Source organism: Narcine bancroftii, chromosome 6 (assembly GCF_036971445.1).
Source record: "Narcine bancroftii isolate sNarBan1 chromosome 6, sNarBan1.hap1, whole genome shotgun sequence".
NCBI classification, from domain to species: domain Eukaryota; kingdom Metazoa; phylum Chordata; class Chondrichthyes; order Torpediniformes; family Narcinidae; genus Narcine; species Narcine bancroftii.
In genome coordinates this window covers 184798730-184813408 of record NC_091474.1, presented here as the reverse complement: position 1 = coordinate 184813408, position 14679 = coordinate 184798730, and the positions used below count along the sequence as shown (strand labels likewise).

The 14679-nt window shown below is 40.0% G+C and overlaps 1 protein-coding gene across 12 annotated transcripts in view; it reads right to left on the bottom strand.

Moving 5' to 3' along the window:
• trmt11 (tRNA methyltransferase 11 homolog) overlaps nucleotides 1-14679 on the bottom strand; it is a 214680-nt gene that overhangs the window by 171072 nt on the left and 28929 nt on the right. For all 12 annotated transcript variants that reach the window (XR_011340616.1, XR_011340619.1, XR_011340618.1 and 9 more), the window contains 4 exons: nucleotides 7635-7716; nucleotides 7451-7543; nucleotides 4038-4172; nucleotides 1205-1361 (listed from right to left, as the gene is read on the bottom strand). Coding sequence is in view for 9 of the 12 variants with exons in the window: in XM_069886950.1 (XP_069743051.1) it covers nucleotides 1205-1361; nucleotides 4038-4172; nucleotides 7451-7543; nucleotides 7635-7716 (467 nt within the window). In the remaining 3 variants the exon portion in view is untranslated. The remainder of the gene's footprint in view (nucleotides 1-1204; nucleotides 1362-4037; nucleotides 4173-7450; nucleotides 7544-7634; nucleotides 7717-14679) is intronic.

Genomic DNA, 14679 nt, shown 5'->3' with positions numbered 1-14679 from the left:
AGACAAAATCAGGAAAGGAATAGATTAGATGAATGCAGATAGTCTTTTGCCTGGAGTAGGGGAATTGATAAGCAGAGGACATGGGTTTAAAGTGAGGGGGAGAGATTTAACAGGAACCTGAGGATAACATTTTTACACAGATGGTGGTAAGTGTATGAAACAGGCTGATGGAGGAGGTGGTTGATCCATGTACTTTTGAAATGTTTAAGAAAAATATTGGATGGAAATATGGACAGGATAGGTTTAGTGGGATCTAGGTCAAATGCACACAAGTGGGATGAGTGTGGGTGCAACATATTGGTCGGCGTGGACAAGTTGGAATGAAGGGCCTGTTACAATGCTGTATCATTTAAGAATCTATATCATCCTATTGGAGATATCTCCTTGTCCTATCTATCTCTACCACACTCTATACTGCAACTTAAAAAGTTACTTTTATCCTCCTCTGTTAAGATGAACAGTCTTCACCATCAAACCTCAAATTTCTTTATTTTTTCAAGGATGCCATTTGATCTGCCACATGCTTGCAGCAGTTTGGATTTTTATTTCAGAATTCTAGAATTTGCATTTGTTTGTAATTTTCATGGAGTTGCCTTTCATACCAACTAAGCAGGCAAGAAAGTTACAAGAGAATTTTTCAGTGAGATAAGTCTCAAACAACCTCACTAATACTATGCACATGAGTACAAGGTATTACTTCTGATTTTAATTATCATTGGAGATTTGAAAATAACCAGGCACATCTGCCAAAATTCACACAGATCTGCTGGCAGTTAGGCTGATAACTGGGCTGTTTCTAGGCAATGGCTGAATTGGAACCTGCCACTCAGCAGCTAATTATGGAGTCCTGTCTGTTTTCCTCATACTGGGGAATCTGTGTGCATTTGCTCTCGTTTGTCAGACTTCCTGACGAAATACAGTAAAATTCCTGTTATCTGGAATTCAAGCAACCAGCAAATAAATTGCGCAAAATAAATAGGTAACAAATACGAGTTTAAAACTGGTGCCTCCCCGGCAGTTTGCCAATCCAAACAACATACCATCTCCAGCAACTGAAAAATTCACTTATCCGGCATCTACCATTCTCCATAAGTGCCAGATATCAGGGGTTTTACTGTTTTTTTTTGGTGCTGAGTTACTTTGGATGTTTGTGAACATCAACAAATTGACAGAGAGTGAGCCTGACCTTCAGGACCTTCCTTACCAGTTCCCACAAATGGATCAAATACCAAGTCGTTAGCTCCTGCTTTAGCATGGTTTGCCATAAGAAAGGAAAGACAGGCATCCATGCTGGTATTACCAATGAAGTGACGTTTCTTCACACTGTACAAGTTGATTAGCTCCCTTTGACCATCAGCAATCTATGTAGGAAACAGAATGAACATTTGCTTAATTCTCCAAGTTACTTTCCAAGCTTCAAACAAATTGCTGAACTTACCATCTCTCTACAGAGTGGATACATTTTATTTATGTTCTTTTTTTTCCAAAAGGTATGAGTCGAGCGCGTCGAAAAAACCAAAGACTTGTTGATCCAAACCAAGGCTTTTATTAACTAAAAGACTGGAGCATATCACAAGTAGGTCGACCAGTCCAGAATGACCTGGTCTGGCTCGGAGCCATCCTTTAAGACCTGCCAGTAGGTGTGGCTACACTCTCAGCCAATCACAGTCATCTGTATGTATCCACATTGGTGATAGAATCTGTACTATCACAGTATGTGCTGCTGGAATGGCCACTTGCTAGCAAAAAGCAAGCGACTGGAGGAACTCAGCAAGTCAGGCAGAGGGATGGTTGACCATCTTGGGTCGAGACCCTGCATCAGGACTGAGAGCGCAGGGCCAGGTAGCCATTATAAAGAGATGAGAAGGAGATGTTAGGCAGGGTCTGAAAAGCAATAAGTGGAATGAGGTGAAGAGAGGAATGATAGGCAGATGGAAACAGGTGGGAGAGGGCTGGAGTTTAGTGGCAGCAATTAATTGGTGATAGGTAGACAGATAACAGAGGAAAGAAAATTGGAAGGGGGTGGGGTGGAGCTGCTGGAAGGTGGACTCACAAGAAGCTGCTGATACAGGAATTTGTCAGTAAAGAAGCTGATAAGTAGAAACAAACACTGGAGCTGCTGTAAAGACAGTGCTATTGCTGGTGCAGACCTGGGTGCAGAAACGCAGCGCTCCTCCATGGCGCCCTACTATCTGGTCATAATGCCGAAATCCCCATACAGACTATTGCCTATTAAAGGGGCCAACTTTTTTTAACATCTTGAAAACCAGACAAACATGCCCAAGATGGCAGTGCCCATGCTTGACAGCAGACAACAAGCGGTAACACACTCCAGGGAAAGCAAAGGACTGGTGCAGGGGACCAGAGAAGAACAACCCCAGCTGAGAAGGAGAAGCTGGCAGACAAACAGCAAACAAGACCACAGCAGCAGACCAGGGTAGGGGTCAGCGGCTGGTACACCCACAGGCTATGGGCAACTGGCTTGTGTGAACCAGGTATCGGAACTGAGATTCGAGAGGATGCTGAGGGTAAGAAGGGACTCCTGATAAGACCTCAGGTACTGAAAGCTTCCTGATTATACTGGAGATTCAAATCTAGAAGCTCAGGTTTGCCAAAGGATCAAACAGGAGGCTGTGCGATTGCAGATGGCACACTAACACTGGAAGCGATTCCATGGATACTCAGTATCTCTGAAGGAACTTTCTTTTGCTTCTCTTTCTCATGTCACTTGGATGCCAGGTAATGCTATAGAAAGAAGAGGCAAAGGAACAGAGGGAGTGCAGGTTACCTGAAATTGGAAAATTCAATATTACGACCATTGAGTTGTTGACTACCCAAGCGGAATACAAAGTATGGCGTATGGCCTCACCATGTTAGTGGAGAAGGTTGAGAACAGATAGATCAATGGAAAGTGAAGTTGAAATTGCATGCAACTGAGAGCTCAAGATAGCCATTGCAGGCTCTATGAAAGGATTGCTTAAGATGGTGGTGGCCAATGAGATCTAGCCATTACCCAATTGCCCATTTACTAATTGTGATAAGCCACTATCTTGAATCACTGCAGTTCTTCCAGTGAAGGTTATTTCAAGAGACTTTAGGGTTGGGACTTTCAGAATTTACACCAACCCAATGAGTGGTCATATATTTCCAGTCAGAGAGGTGTGTGACTTGAAAGGCAACCTTCAGGTCAAGCTTTTCCCATTCATTTGATGGTTTTGTCCTTGTTTGTGAAAGAAGTTGCAGATTTGGGAGAGGTTGTCAGAGTAGCCTTGGTTAGTAAATGACATGCACTTGTAGATGGTAAACAATGCAACTATGGTGCACCAATGGTGGAGGGAATGAATGGTTCAGAAGGTGTATAGGTTCCAATTAAGATGGATGCTTTGTCCAGATGGTATTGAGTACGTTTAAATGGGGAGATTAGATAGCAGAAAGGCATTGGGATGTCAGGAGACAAGTCACTTGCTGCTTCCAGCCTCTGACATGCTCTTGTAGTTATGTGGCTGGTCCAGTTGTCATGCCAACTGTAATTAGATTATTGAAAATGAGTGACCCAGCATTAATAATGCTGTTAGATATAAAGGGCAGATGGCTAGACTCTCAAACTTAAATAATTGCCAAATAATCAATTGTGAAGTTTTAGCTCGAATTATGCACCACGATTCTGGGGATACCTTACATGCTCTTTGAAACTATCGTGTAATAAAGTTTATGTCCACTTGACATGGAATCAGTTTAACCTCATCCAAAACACTACATTTCAACCAGTGCAGCATTCTCTTAGCAGAGCACTGGTAATGTTAACCAGTGCTGAACTCTGGATGCACAGGCATATCTACCAGAAATCACTGTGGGAATCCTGGAGACCTCCCATTCAAGTTAGGTAAAAAGGACAATGAGGAATCCTCCTGCCAGTTTGCTTGACCAACGAATTCACCACTGATTTGGTTGAAATTATTGACATTTTTTGGCTTATATCTGTTCATTTTCATAGGAATATAAAGGTTTAATGATATTAATATTTCTCTAAATCTCACCCATCTTCCAAAATAAATACAAAAGGGCTTCTCTGGAGCATTGTTTGGATCTGTACCATAGTCTTCAAGTAACCAGAACACATGTTCTGGATTCTTTAGTTTCACTGTTCCTTGAAATGGCAAAAATCCTAAATCCTGTATAACACATGAAATAAAGTTAAAATAATATCACATGCACACAGACATAAAGTTATTGGATAGAACAAGTATTTTATTAACTTGTTAAATACAATTAAATTAATTTATGATTTCAATATGTTTGAAGTAGTGCTGTTATAGTCACCTTACTTTCCATGGTTCTAGACATAGAAACATGACATCCTTCAGATTTGCAAATACATTTTAAGCACAAAGAAAGAAAATAAAAATGCTTTTCTACAGTTTATGCAGGGCACTTCAGGGAAGAAAATTGTTTGTTATGCATGTTTGGTATATTTTCTTATGCAATTGATACTGAATTCATCAGATTAGATCTCCCTTCCCTCCACTCGCTTTCTTTTAATTCTTAGAATATGAAAATTATTGGCAACACTGTTCCCTCTAAGCCAGTGGTTCTCAACCTTTTTCTTTTCATTCACATACCACTAAGTATTCCCATTGCCAAAGGTGCTCTGTGATTAGTAAGAGATTGCTTAAGGTGGTATGTGGGTGGAAAGCCACTGTTTAATTGTACCTAATGGACTTATTAGGTGCAGAGTTTCATAACACTAAAGAAAATGGGCCAATGACAATTTTTCGCAAGCAAAATATTTCAGTAACAATTGGGTCTAGAGCAGTGATTCTCAACCTTCCCTTCCCACTCACAGACCACCTAAGCAATCCCTTACTAATCACAGAGCACCGATGGCATAGGGATTACTTAAAGTGGTCTGTGAGTGGAGGATCACTGCTCTAACTGTACGTGTGCGTACGCACACACATTTTGCAACCAGCACCAAAGGAAATTAATGAGCGCACAAAAGGTTAGTTGCCTAAAATAATGTAGGAATTAATGACTACTTATTGAAAATAATCTCTTAGCTAACTTTCTGTTAACTAGCTAGACAGTTTTTCAAATACCACATTTGCACATCACTAATTTATGACACCTCAACTTTCTGTTCTGGTTTGTACAGCTGCATCACAGCTGTAGCCATGTCATCATATTGTAAAGTTTATGTAGTGACTCGAGTTATAACTCATCTGGTACTGGGGATTTATCAATCCTGTATTTACTGCTGCTGTGAATTTTTTTTCAGCCACATATTGCCTGCTTGTGAATTCTTTAATTACTAACCAAAGCAATAACATGAATAACCAGCACAGTTCATGCAAAGCTGTTACAGCACCAGCGATTGGGGCAGGGGTTCGAATCCCACATTGACTGTAAGGAGTTTATATGTTCTTCCCATGTCTACATGGGGTTCCTCTGGGGGCTCTGGTTTCCTCCCAGCATTCAAAGTGTACTGGGGTTGTAAGTTAATTGGGTATAATTGGGCGGCATGGGCTCGTGGTCCTAAATGGCCTATTACTCTACTCTGCTGTATATTTAAAAAATTACATCCAGTTGCTATATTTACGAAGACCTGTTTCAAATTCTGTAGATAGCTTACTGAGTTTTTATTGAAAAAATATTGATTCACTATGTCAGATTCAAAAGAAGCACGAGGTCATGAACGTTCAGCTGCAAGGAATATCTTGAAACAATTTCAAATTTACATTGCACAAGCATTCAGTGCACATATACTTTTGTCACAAGAAAAGAATTTGCACAACATAAGATTTTAGCGTACCCTGATTACTAAAAATTAGAGGGAACATTGTTTGCAGTGCCTTTTCCTATTTGCTTGAAGTATTTTAAGACCCAGCAATACATGGTGCAAAGAACGTCTGTTTCACCTTCCCACATATTACTTTTTGACCCCTCCCGAGCCCTTCCTCCTTCCTTTATAATGCTTTTTATCTCCCTTTCCACCTTAGTCCCAAAGAAGTGTCCTGGCCCGAAACACTATCTAATTCTCTCCATGGTGTTGCCTGACATGCTAAATCCCACCTGTCTCTCATTGTTTCCTCAAGATTCTAGCATCTGCAGTCTCTTGTGTTGCCAGCACAAGTACGTCACAAGTATGCCAGATAAAGTGGAATGGACAGTTCCTTTGTCCCTGAACAATAGTTACATAATTGGGCTTCATTAACAAATCAGCTACTTGTACAGATTTTCTTTGAAGAATTATCAATAGGCTGTTTTCAGTATTCAGATTTTTAATTGAATTTTATGTGTTGCCTTAATTGGATTGGTAGTTCCAACTTCCAAATTACGTGATACGCACTAGGCTATTTCAATTTTACTCATGAATCAAAGAATGATTTATCACCTCTTCAATGTTTGTTTTCTAAACAGTTACCACTGTTCATTAAACCAGACCAAGAAGGTGGGTTCCCTTTAATGTCTTTCTTACATCTTCCAGATTTATTTTTCAACTTCTCATGATTATGACAGTCCTGTAATAGTCGCATTAATTCCCATTCCAGGTTATCTGTAGAACTAGTTGTGAGCCGTCCTCTCAAATCACTGCTATCTTTGTGGCATGAAATACAAAAGTCTGCAGCTTCTTTGCGGTGATTATATTTCCGCAAGATTTAGATATGGACATGTTAGGGACTTACAAAATATTTAACTGGCAATAATGTCCAAATCACCATGATATGTAACTCAGGTGATGGTGTTTCTACAAGCTTACACTTGTTGACATCTCTGGTGTGGAAACTGACATCAACAGGATATTCCCAGAGTTATGTTTACTACAACCACACTGGGGTGGCTAAACAATGATCCCAGTCACGCAGCAGGCATGAAAATGGCTAGTTAGTTCTCCTTCCATATTGGACTGTGGTGAAAAATTATAAAGAATACTTTTAAGAATTTTTTGGAGTTATTTGATGTGTATGGACATATAAAAATGTAACATTTCCAGCAGTATAACAAAATCTGCAATCCTTAACTATTTTGCCAAGTACATTTTCTGTCTGTCTCTTGTTCCACTAATACAGATGCCACCTGAAACCTATTCTTTTTATCCAAGTGAATGATACATGTTAGTGAAGATCTAAAGTGAAGAACATCAAAACAGAGCTTGATCTTATGTTCACATTTCCTTCTGAAATCACTGAGAATAGTTACATTGAGTTAGGCTCTCCCTCTGCAACCTTAGATGTGCTGAGATGAATTGTAAATTATCCAACTGACCACCTAATCTATTGAATACTAGGGTTTCTCTTATGTATTTCTCTTACATGTGATACAGAACCACACTTAGTATTACAGTTGCTCTCTAAAATAGTGAGGAAACCTCATTCAAACACGTTATTCTCAGAACTCTGTCATGACACAAAATTAAACGAGAGATGGGAAACGAAAACAATTTCATACATACATCAATCTTTTGAATCCTCTCATTCTGTGACAAAGTTTTATTGAATGCGTACACTTTTATCTGATATGTTGAGCCATGCTGAAGGTACGGGATCTAAAGCAGGAAAATAAATATGGTTAATTGAATCCAATCAGATAGTTTCATCTACAGGTGCAAGACAACGGTTGTTCCTGTGCATACATACAATTTTATCTGCAGGATAATTTCTCAGTGAGTTATGCAGCTCTTCATGTGTTCTTCCTTGACCCCACAATTCAAATACTGATCTGCAAAAATAAAGAATGGATGCAGATATTAGAAACAACTACTTCAGACATAGATTTTGTAAATTCAACAATGCCAAAACAAATTACAGTAAAATCCCCATTACCAGAATTCAAGCAACCACATCCTCAAGCAACCAGCAAAAAAAATTGCGGAAAATAAATAAGTGAAAAAATACGAAAGTTTTAAACTGGTGCCCGAGTGGTCAACTTGCAATCTCACGCAACCAGAAAATGAATTTTTCCGGCATCTACCAATCCATAGGTGCCAGATCCCAGGCGTTTTACTGTTATTCATTGAATTGTCATGAAAAATAAAGAAACTGCAGATGCTGGAAATATGAAATAAAAACTGAACATATCGGTAACGCTCAGCAGAGTAGTCAGTACCTATGAAAATAAAACAAGTTTCAGGTCAAAGCCCTTTGTCAAATCTGAGTTTTTACAACACTTTCTCATTTATTTCTGATGTGATTAAAAAGAATTGCACATAGTGTAATATCAGTGAGTTCAAACCAGAATTTTAAAAGAGGAAAAACAGCTAGTTGGCTTCAAGATTTGGGCATTGCTAACCTTCATCCTTGGGTAGAAGATATGGACATTTGTGTTGGGCCTACATTTGCAAAGGATACAAGCCAATTTTTGACAAATAAATGAAGCACAAGGGGGATAACTCCAGTGTTTTTTTTTTTTAAATCACATTTCTATTACCTCTGTCATTTAGGGATGCAAAGAATCTCTGCAGACTGAGGAGTTTATAACAGCCCAAGGGTCAATGAATTGGAACTTACTGGGACTAAATGCCAAGATATTTGTTTGTCTTTCAGAATTTAAAAAAAAGGCTCCAATCAGAAACTGAAAAAAAGGATACAGGTGTTATCTTTCTGTAGAGCTTGAGAAGTTAGAATCTTGAAGAATCATTCTCTAAATAATAAAAACTTGCTCTGGATTTCCAGCAAGGCAGTAATGTCAAATCAAGTTGTGTTTATTTGTCGTTCACACTATAAACCTTGCAGTGTACAGTGAAAACAAGATCGCATTTCTCTGGACCGTGGAGCTGGTTATTTACATGGATAAATTACCTCAGAAACTTTTTATAAATAACTTATCATAAATAACACATCACTTATAAATGTTGCATATGCTAGCCCTGTGTCCCCGCAGTTCAGAAGCCTCACATCTTGTGGGAAAAAGCTATCTCGTAATCTGGTCATGAAGGCCCGAATGCTTCAGTACCACTTCCCGGATGGCAGAAGGGAGATCAGATTGTGGGAGAGGTGCGTGGAATCCTTCACAATGTTTATGGCTTTCAGCAAACAACAGCTGTTATAAATGTCCATCATGGCAGGGAGAGAAACCCCAATAATCCCCTCAGCCATCTTTACTATTCACTGCAGGGACTTGCGTTCTGAGATGGTACAGTTCCCGAACAAGGCAGTGATGCAGTTACATAGGATGCTCTCAATGCATCCCCTGTGGAATGTAGTGAGGGTGAAGGGTGGAGACTGAACTTTCCTCAACCTCAGCTGAAGTAGAGGCATTGGACCTTCTTGGCAATGGATCTAGTGTTAAAGGACCAGGAGATATCTTCTGCCAGGTGCACGCCAAGGAATTTGGTGTTCTTGACTACCTTGACAATGGAGAGTGGTCCCCCTGGGATCTCCTGAAGTCAACCACCATCTCCTTTGTTTTGTTGACATTCAGGTGTATGTTGTCTCTGCATCAGTCCATTAGTGATTGCACATCCATTCTGTAAGGTGACTTATCGTTCTTGCTGATGAGCCCTATCACAGTCGTGTTGCCAGTGAACTTGATGATGTGATTAGAACTGTATCTTGATGCACAGTCGTGAGTCTGCAGTGTAAACGGCCCTGGGGGGGCCCCCATGTTCAGTGTGATGGTGCTGGACATGCTGCTTCCAATTCAGACTGTCTGAGGTCTTCCTGTTGAGGATCCAGTTACAGAGAAGAGTGTTTAGGCCCAACAGGTTCAACTTCCTAATCAGATGCTAAACAGAAGTCTATGAAGAGCATTCGAACATATGAGTCTTTATTTTCCAGGTGGGCAAGGGCTAGATGGAGCGTAGTGGCAATGGTGTAGTCCATTTAGTTCACAGAATCATACAGATCTATGCTGACGAAGTTAGCATTCTGGGCCACCCTATCCTTCTAAGATTTTCCTATACATATATCTATCCAAATGTCTTTTAAATGCTGTGATTTTCCCTGCCTTTATAGTTTCCTCTGGCAGCTCGTTCCAGATATGGACTGCCTTCTGAGTGAAAATATTATACTCGGACCCCTCTTAAATCTCTTCCTCTTACCTTAAACCTATGCCCACCAGTTCAAAAATCATCTCTCCTAAGAAAACAAACACAGGCCAAATGTTCAGTGAGATAATAGGCAATTTGTATTGTAATCCTATTTAGATATCTGATTCAATGCTTTTAAAAAAAAATCATAAATCTGTGTTGAAAGTTACAAAACTCCACAACAGCTTTTTTGTGAACTATGTTCCACTCTTTCCACCTTTGTGTCAATAAATAAGTACGAGCATTTCAGATTTTCAATTTCCATATTTTTATTTCCCCTCTGCTTCTCTTGCTCATGAATAATCATAAAAACTGATTTCTCTGCTGATGTCAACCTGTACATACGTACTGAAATAACTTCATAATTTCCTTGTGAATAGATGACTAAAAGAAGAAATAAGAGGAAAGAAATCAAGAAAAAAAAGCAGAGCAACTGTGGGGAAATATTACATAAGCATTTTATGGTCAACCTCATCAGCGTAAGTGATAAAGTATAAAATGTTGACAAAGTTGCAAGGGTGAATACCATCACAAAATGTTTGTAAAATGTTTGGGAAGGGCAGGAAGCGGATCCAGATGCTAACATTTCACAATGGAACCAATTACAAACAAATGAATATATCCGAGGTATTATGAAGAGATTTTAGAGAGTTATGCACAGAGATCGTGTATATCATTGCTTGAAGAATAGAGTGCTTTAAATTGACAGGATACCAAAAAGGAAGGGAGAAAGGATGTTAATGATGATACTGCTGGTGCAAACTGGAAAATTCCATATTGTACCATACTATAGTGAACTCTGGAACATGTCAATGTGGCTGATTTCCTCTGAAGCAAAATAGCAATCATTGTCTTGTTGAAGGGTAACGAGAACAACTGGCCAGGAAAGATAGTGGATCGAATGGGTTTGACTCTTGAGAAGAGTCCTAGGATCAGTAATCTATTTGAATACAAGCAGAAGATTTACCTGAAATGAATAATATAACCACATTGGTCAGAGAAGAATGGCTTATACAGCAGTCACAGTTAAAATCTCAATGGCAGATAGAGCAAGGGACATTAAATGAAATAAAAACAACCAATAAAGAAATGATCTGAAAACAGAAGAGTCTGTAAAACAGCAATCACCCAAGAAAGGAAAGAGAAATGGAGTTCATGTTTAATCAGAATTGGGAATAACTTTCCCATTTGACAAAGGGTCTTCAAACTGCAAACTTTATTGTCTTTTTTTTTGTTTTTTGAATTTTTATTTATTAATCATAACAAATCATACAATAAAGATACATACAAGTACATAATATTTTTACCCCTTACAAACCCCCATCCCCTATCCTAACCCCCCCTCTAAACTACCACAAAAAAAGAAAGGAGATTAAATAATATAACATCCTTCAGTTATTGCCATGGTTTGGGCCACCACCATCAACGTGTGGGGAAAAATATAATTCAACGGCATATAGAAACATAGAAGATAGCAGCAGGAGTAGGTCATTCAACCCTTCGAGCCTCCTCCGCCATTCAACGAAATCATGGCTGATCTTAAAGTTCAGTACCCCGTCCCCGCCTTCTCTCCGTAACTTTTAATACCCTTATACTGAAGAAATAGATCTAATTCCCTCTTAAATATATTTAATGAACCTGCCTCTACTGCCCTCTGTGGCAATGAATTCCACAGATTCACCACCCTCTGGGTAAAGAAATTCCTCCTCATCTCGGTCCTAAATGGTTTGCCTATTATCCTCAAACCATGGCTCCGGGTTCTGGATTTTCCCATCATTAGAAACATCCCATCTGCATCCATTCTGTCCAGTCCTGCCAGAATTTTATGTCTCTATGAGATCCCCTCTCAATCTTAAAAACTCCAGCGAGTACAATCCCAATTTGCGCAATCTTTCCTCATAAGTCATTCCTTCCATTCCAGGTATCAGCCTGGTGAATCGCCTCTGCACTCCCTCCATTGAAAGAACATCCTTCCTTAGATAAGGTGACCAAAACTGCACACAATACTCCAGGTGTGGTCTCACCAAGGCCCTGTACAGCTGCAGTAAGGTATCCTTGTTCCGATACTCAAACCCTCTTGATATGAAGGCCAACATACCTTTTGCCTTTTAACCCCCTGCTGTACCAGCATGCTCTCCTTCAGAGACTGGTGTACAAGTACCCCTAGGTCTCTCTGCACTTCCCTATCTCTTAATCTATTGCCATTCAAATAGTAATCTGCCCTCCAGTTTGTATTACCAAAGTGGATAACCTCACATTTAGCCACATTGTAGTGCATTTGCCATGTATCTGCCCAGTCCCTCAATTTATCCAAATCACACTGGAGCTTCCTGACCCCCTCTTCCGTGCACACAACCCCTCCGAGCTTAGTGTCATCTGCAAATTTGGAGATATTACATCCAATCCCCTCATCCAGATCATTAATGTAAATTGTGAACAGCTGGGGTCCCAGTACAGATCCCTGTGGCACCCCACTGGTCACCGCCTGCCACTCAGAAAACAAGCCATTTATCCCAACTCTCTGTCTTCTACCTGCCAGCCAGTTCTCAATCCACATCAATACTTTGCCCCCAATCCCATGAGCCTTGATTTTGTAAGCCAGTCGTTTATGCGGGACCTTATCGAAGGCCTTTTGGAAGTCCAGGTACACCATATCCACTGGCTCTCCCCCATCTATTTTACCTGTCACCATCTCAAAGAATTCCAATAGATTTGTCAAGCACGATTTACCTTTTGTAAATCCATGTTGACTCTGTCCAATCCCTTCTCTGCTAGTCATATGCTCCGCTATTACATCCTTAATAATGGATTCCTTCATTTTGCCCACTACTGATGTAAGGCTCACCAGCCTATAATTCCCCGCTTTTTCTCTACCCCCCTTTTTAAATAGTGGGGTAACATTAGCTACCCTCCAATCCATGGGTACTGATCCTGAGTCTATCGAGTTCTGGTAAATAATTCTTAAAGCATCTGCTATCTGAATGGCCACTTCAGTACCCTAGGATGTAGATTATCAGGCCCTTGGGATTTATCTGCCTTCAATCCCATCAATTTCCCCAAGACCATGTCCTTAGAGATACTGAATTTCTTTCAGTTCCTCCCTTGCATTAGTCTCTATGTTTCCCAACATCCTTGGGAGGTTATTTGTATCCTCTCTTGTAAAAACAGAACTAAAGTAAGAATTTAATTGGTCTGCTATTTCCTTATTCCCCATTATATATTCCCCTGATTCCGACTGCAAAGGACCTACTCTGGATTTCACCAATCTTTTCCTCTTGACATATTTATAAAAGCTTTTGCAGTCGGTTTTTATATTTGCCGCAAGCTTACTTTCGTAATTTATTTTTGCTCTCTTGATTAATCCCTTTGTCCTCCTTTGGTGCATCTTGAACTGCTCCCAGTCTTCGGTTGTGGTACTTTTTTTGGCCAATTGATATGCTCTCTCTTTGGACCTAATGCTGTCTCTAATTTACCTTGTTATCCACGGTTGAGTCACCTTTTTTGATTTATTTTTATGCCAAACCGGTATAAACGATTTTTGCAATTTTTCCATTAGATCTGTGAATGCTTTCCATTGTCTATCCACAGTCAACTCCCCCATAAACACCACCCAATCAATCTTACACAACTCCCGTCTCATACCATCATAATTCCCTTTATTTAAATTCAGGACCTTAGTCTTGGTTTTAATTTCATCACTCTCCATGTCAAGTGAGAATTCGATCATATTGTGATCGCTCCTGCCCAAAGGGCCTTATACAACAAGATTGTTGATTAGCCCCTTATCATTGCATAATACCCAATCTAAAATGGCCTGCTCCCAACTTGGTTCCTCGACATATTGGTCTAGATAACCGTCCCGTAAACATTCAAGGAATTCCTCCTCCTCGGTATTTTTACTAATTTGGCTAGTCCAATCTATATGCAAATTAAAGTCTCCCATGATGACAGCTGTTCCCTTATTGCACGCTTTTCTAATTTCTCTTTTAATGCCTTCCCTCACCTCTACACGACTATTTGGAGGCCTATATACCACCCCCACTAACGTTTTCCGCCCCTTGCTATTCCTCAGTTCTACCCATATAGATTCCGCACCTTCCGAGTTGATATCCTTTCTGTCAATCGTGTCGGTCCCTTCTCTCACCATCAATATACCCCACCCCCTTTTCTTTCTTGCCGATCCCTCCTAAATATCGTATACCCCGGGATGTTAAGTTCCCAGGCTTGCCCACCCTGCAGCCATATTTCTGTAATCCCAATCAAATCATATTTGTTTATCTCAATTTCCCCAACTAATTCATCTACCTTGTTCCGAATGCTTCTTGCATTAAGATATAAAGCCTTCAGATTTGCTTTTTTCACCCTCCTTGCTCTTTCTAATTTTTTACTTTCACTGCCTAACCTAACTTTTCCTGTTTTATCTTTTCTGTCCTTTGCCCTATCATACAGGTTCCCACCCCCCTGCCAAATTAGTTTACACCGCACCCGACGGCTGTACCAAACCTAGCTGCCAATATATTGACCCCTTTTGGGTTTAGGTGTAACCAATCCTTCTTGTAGAGGTCATGCCTTCCCCAAAAGAGATCCCAATGATCCAAGAAGCCAAAACCATGTCCTTTACACCAGCCCCTCAGCCACACATTCATTTTGCTTAA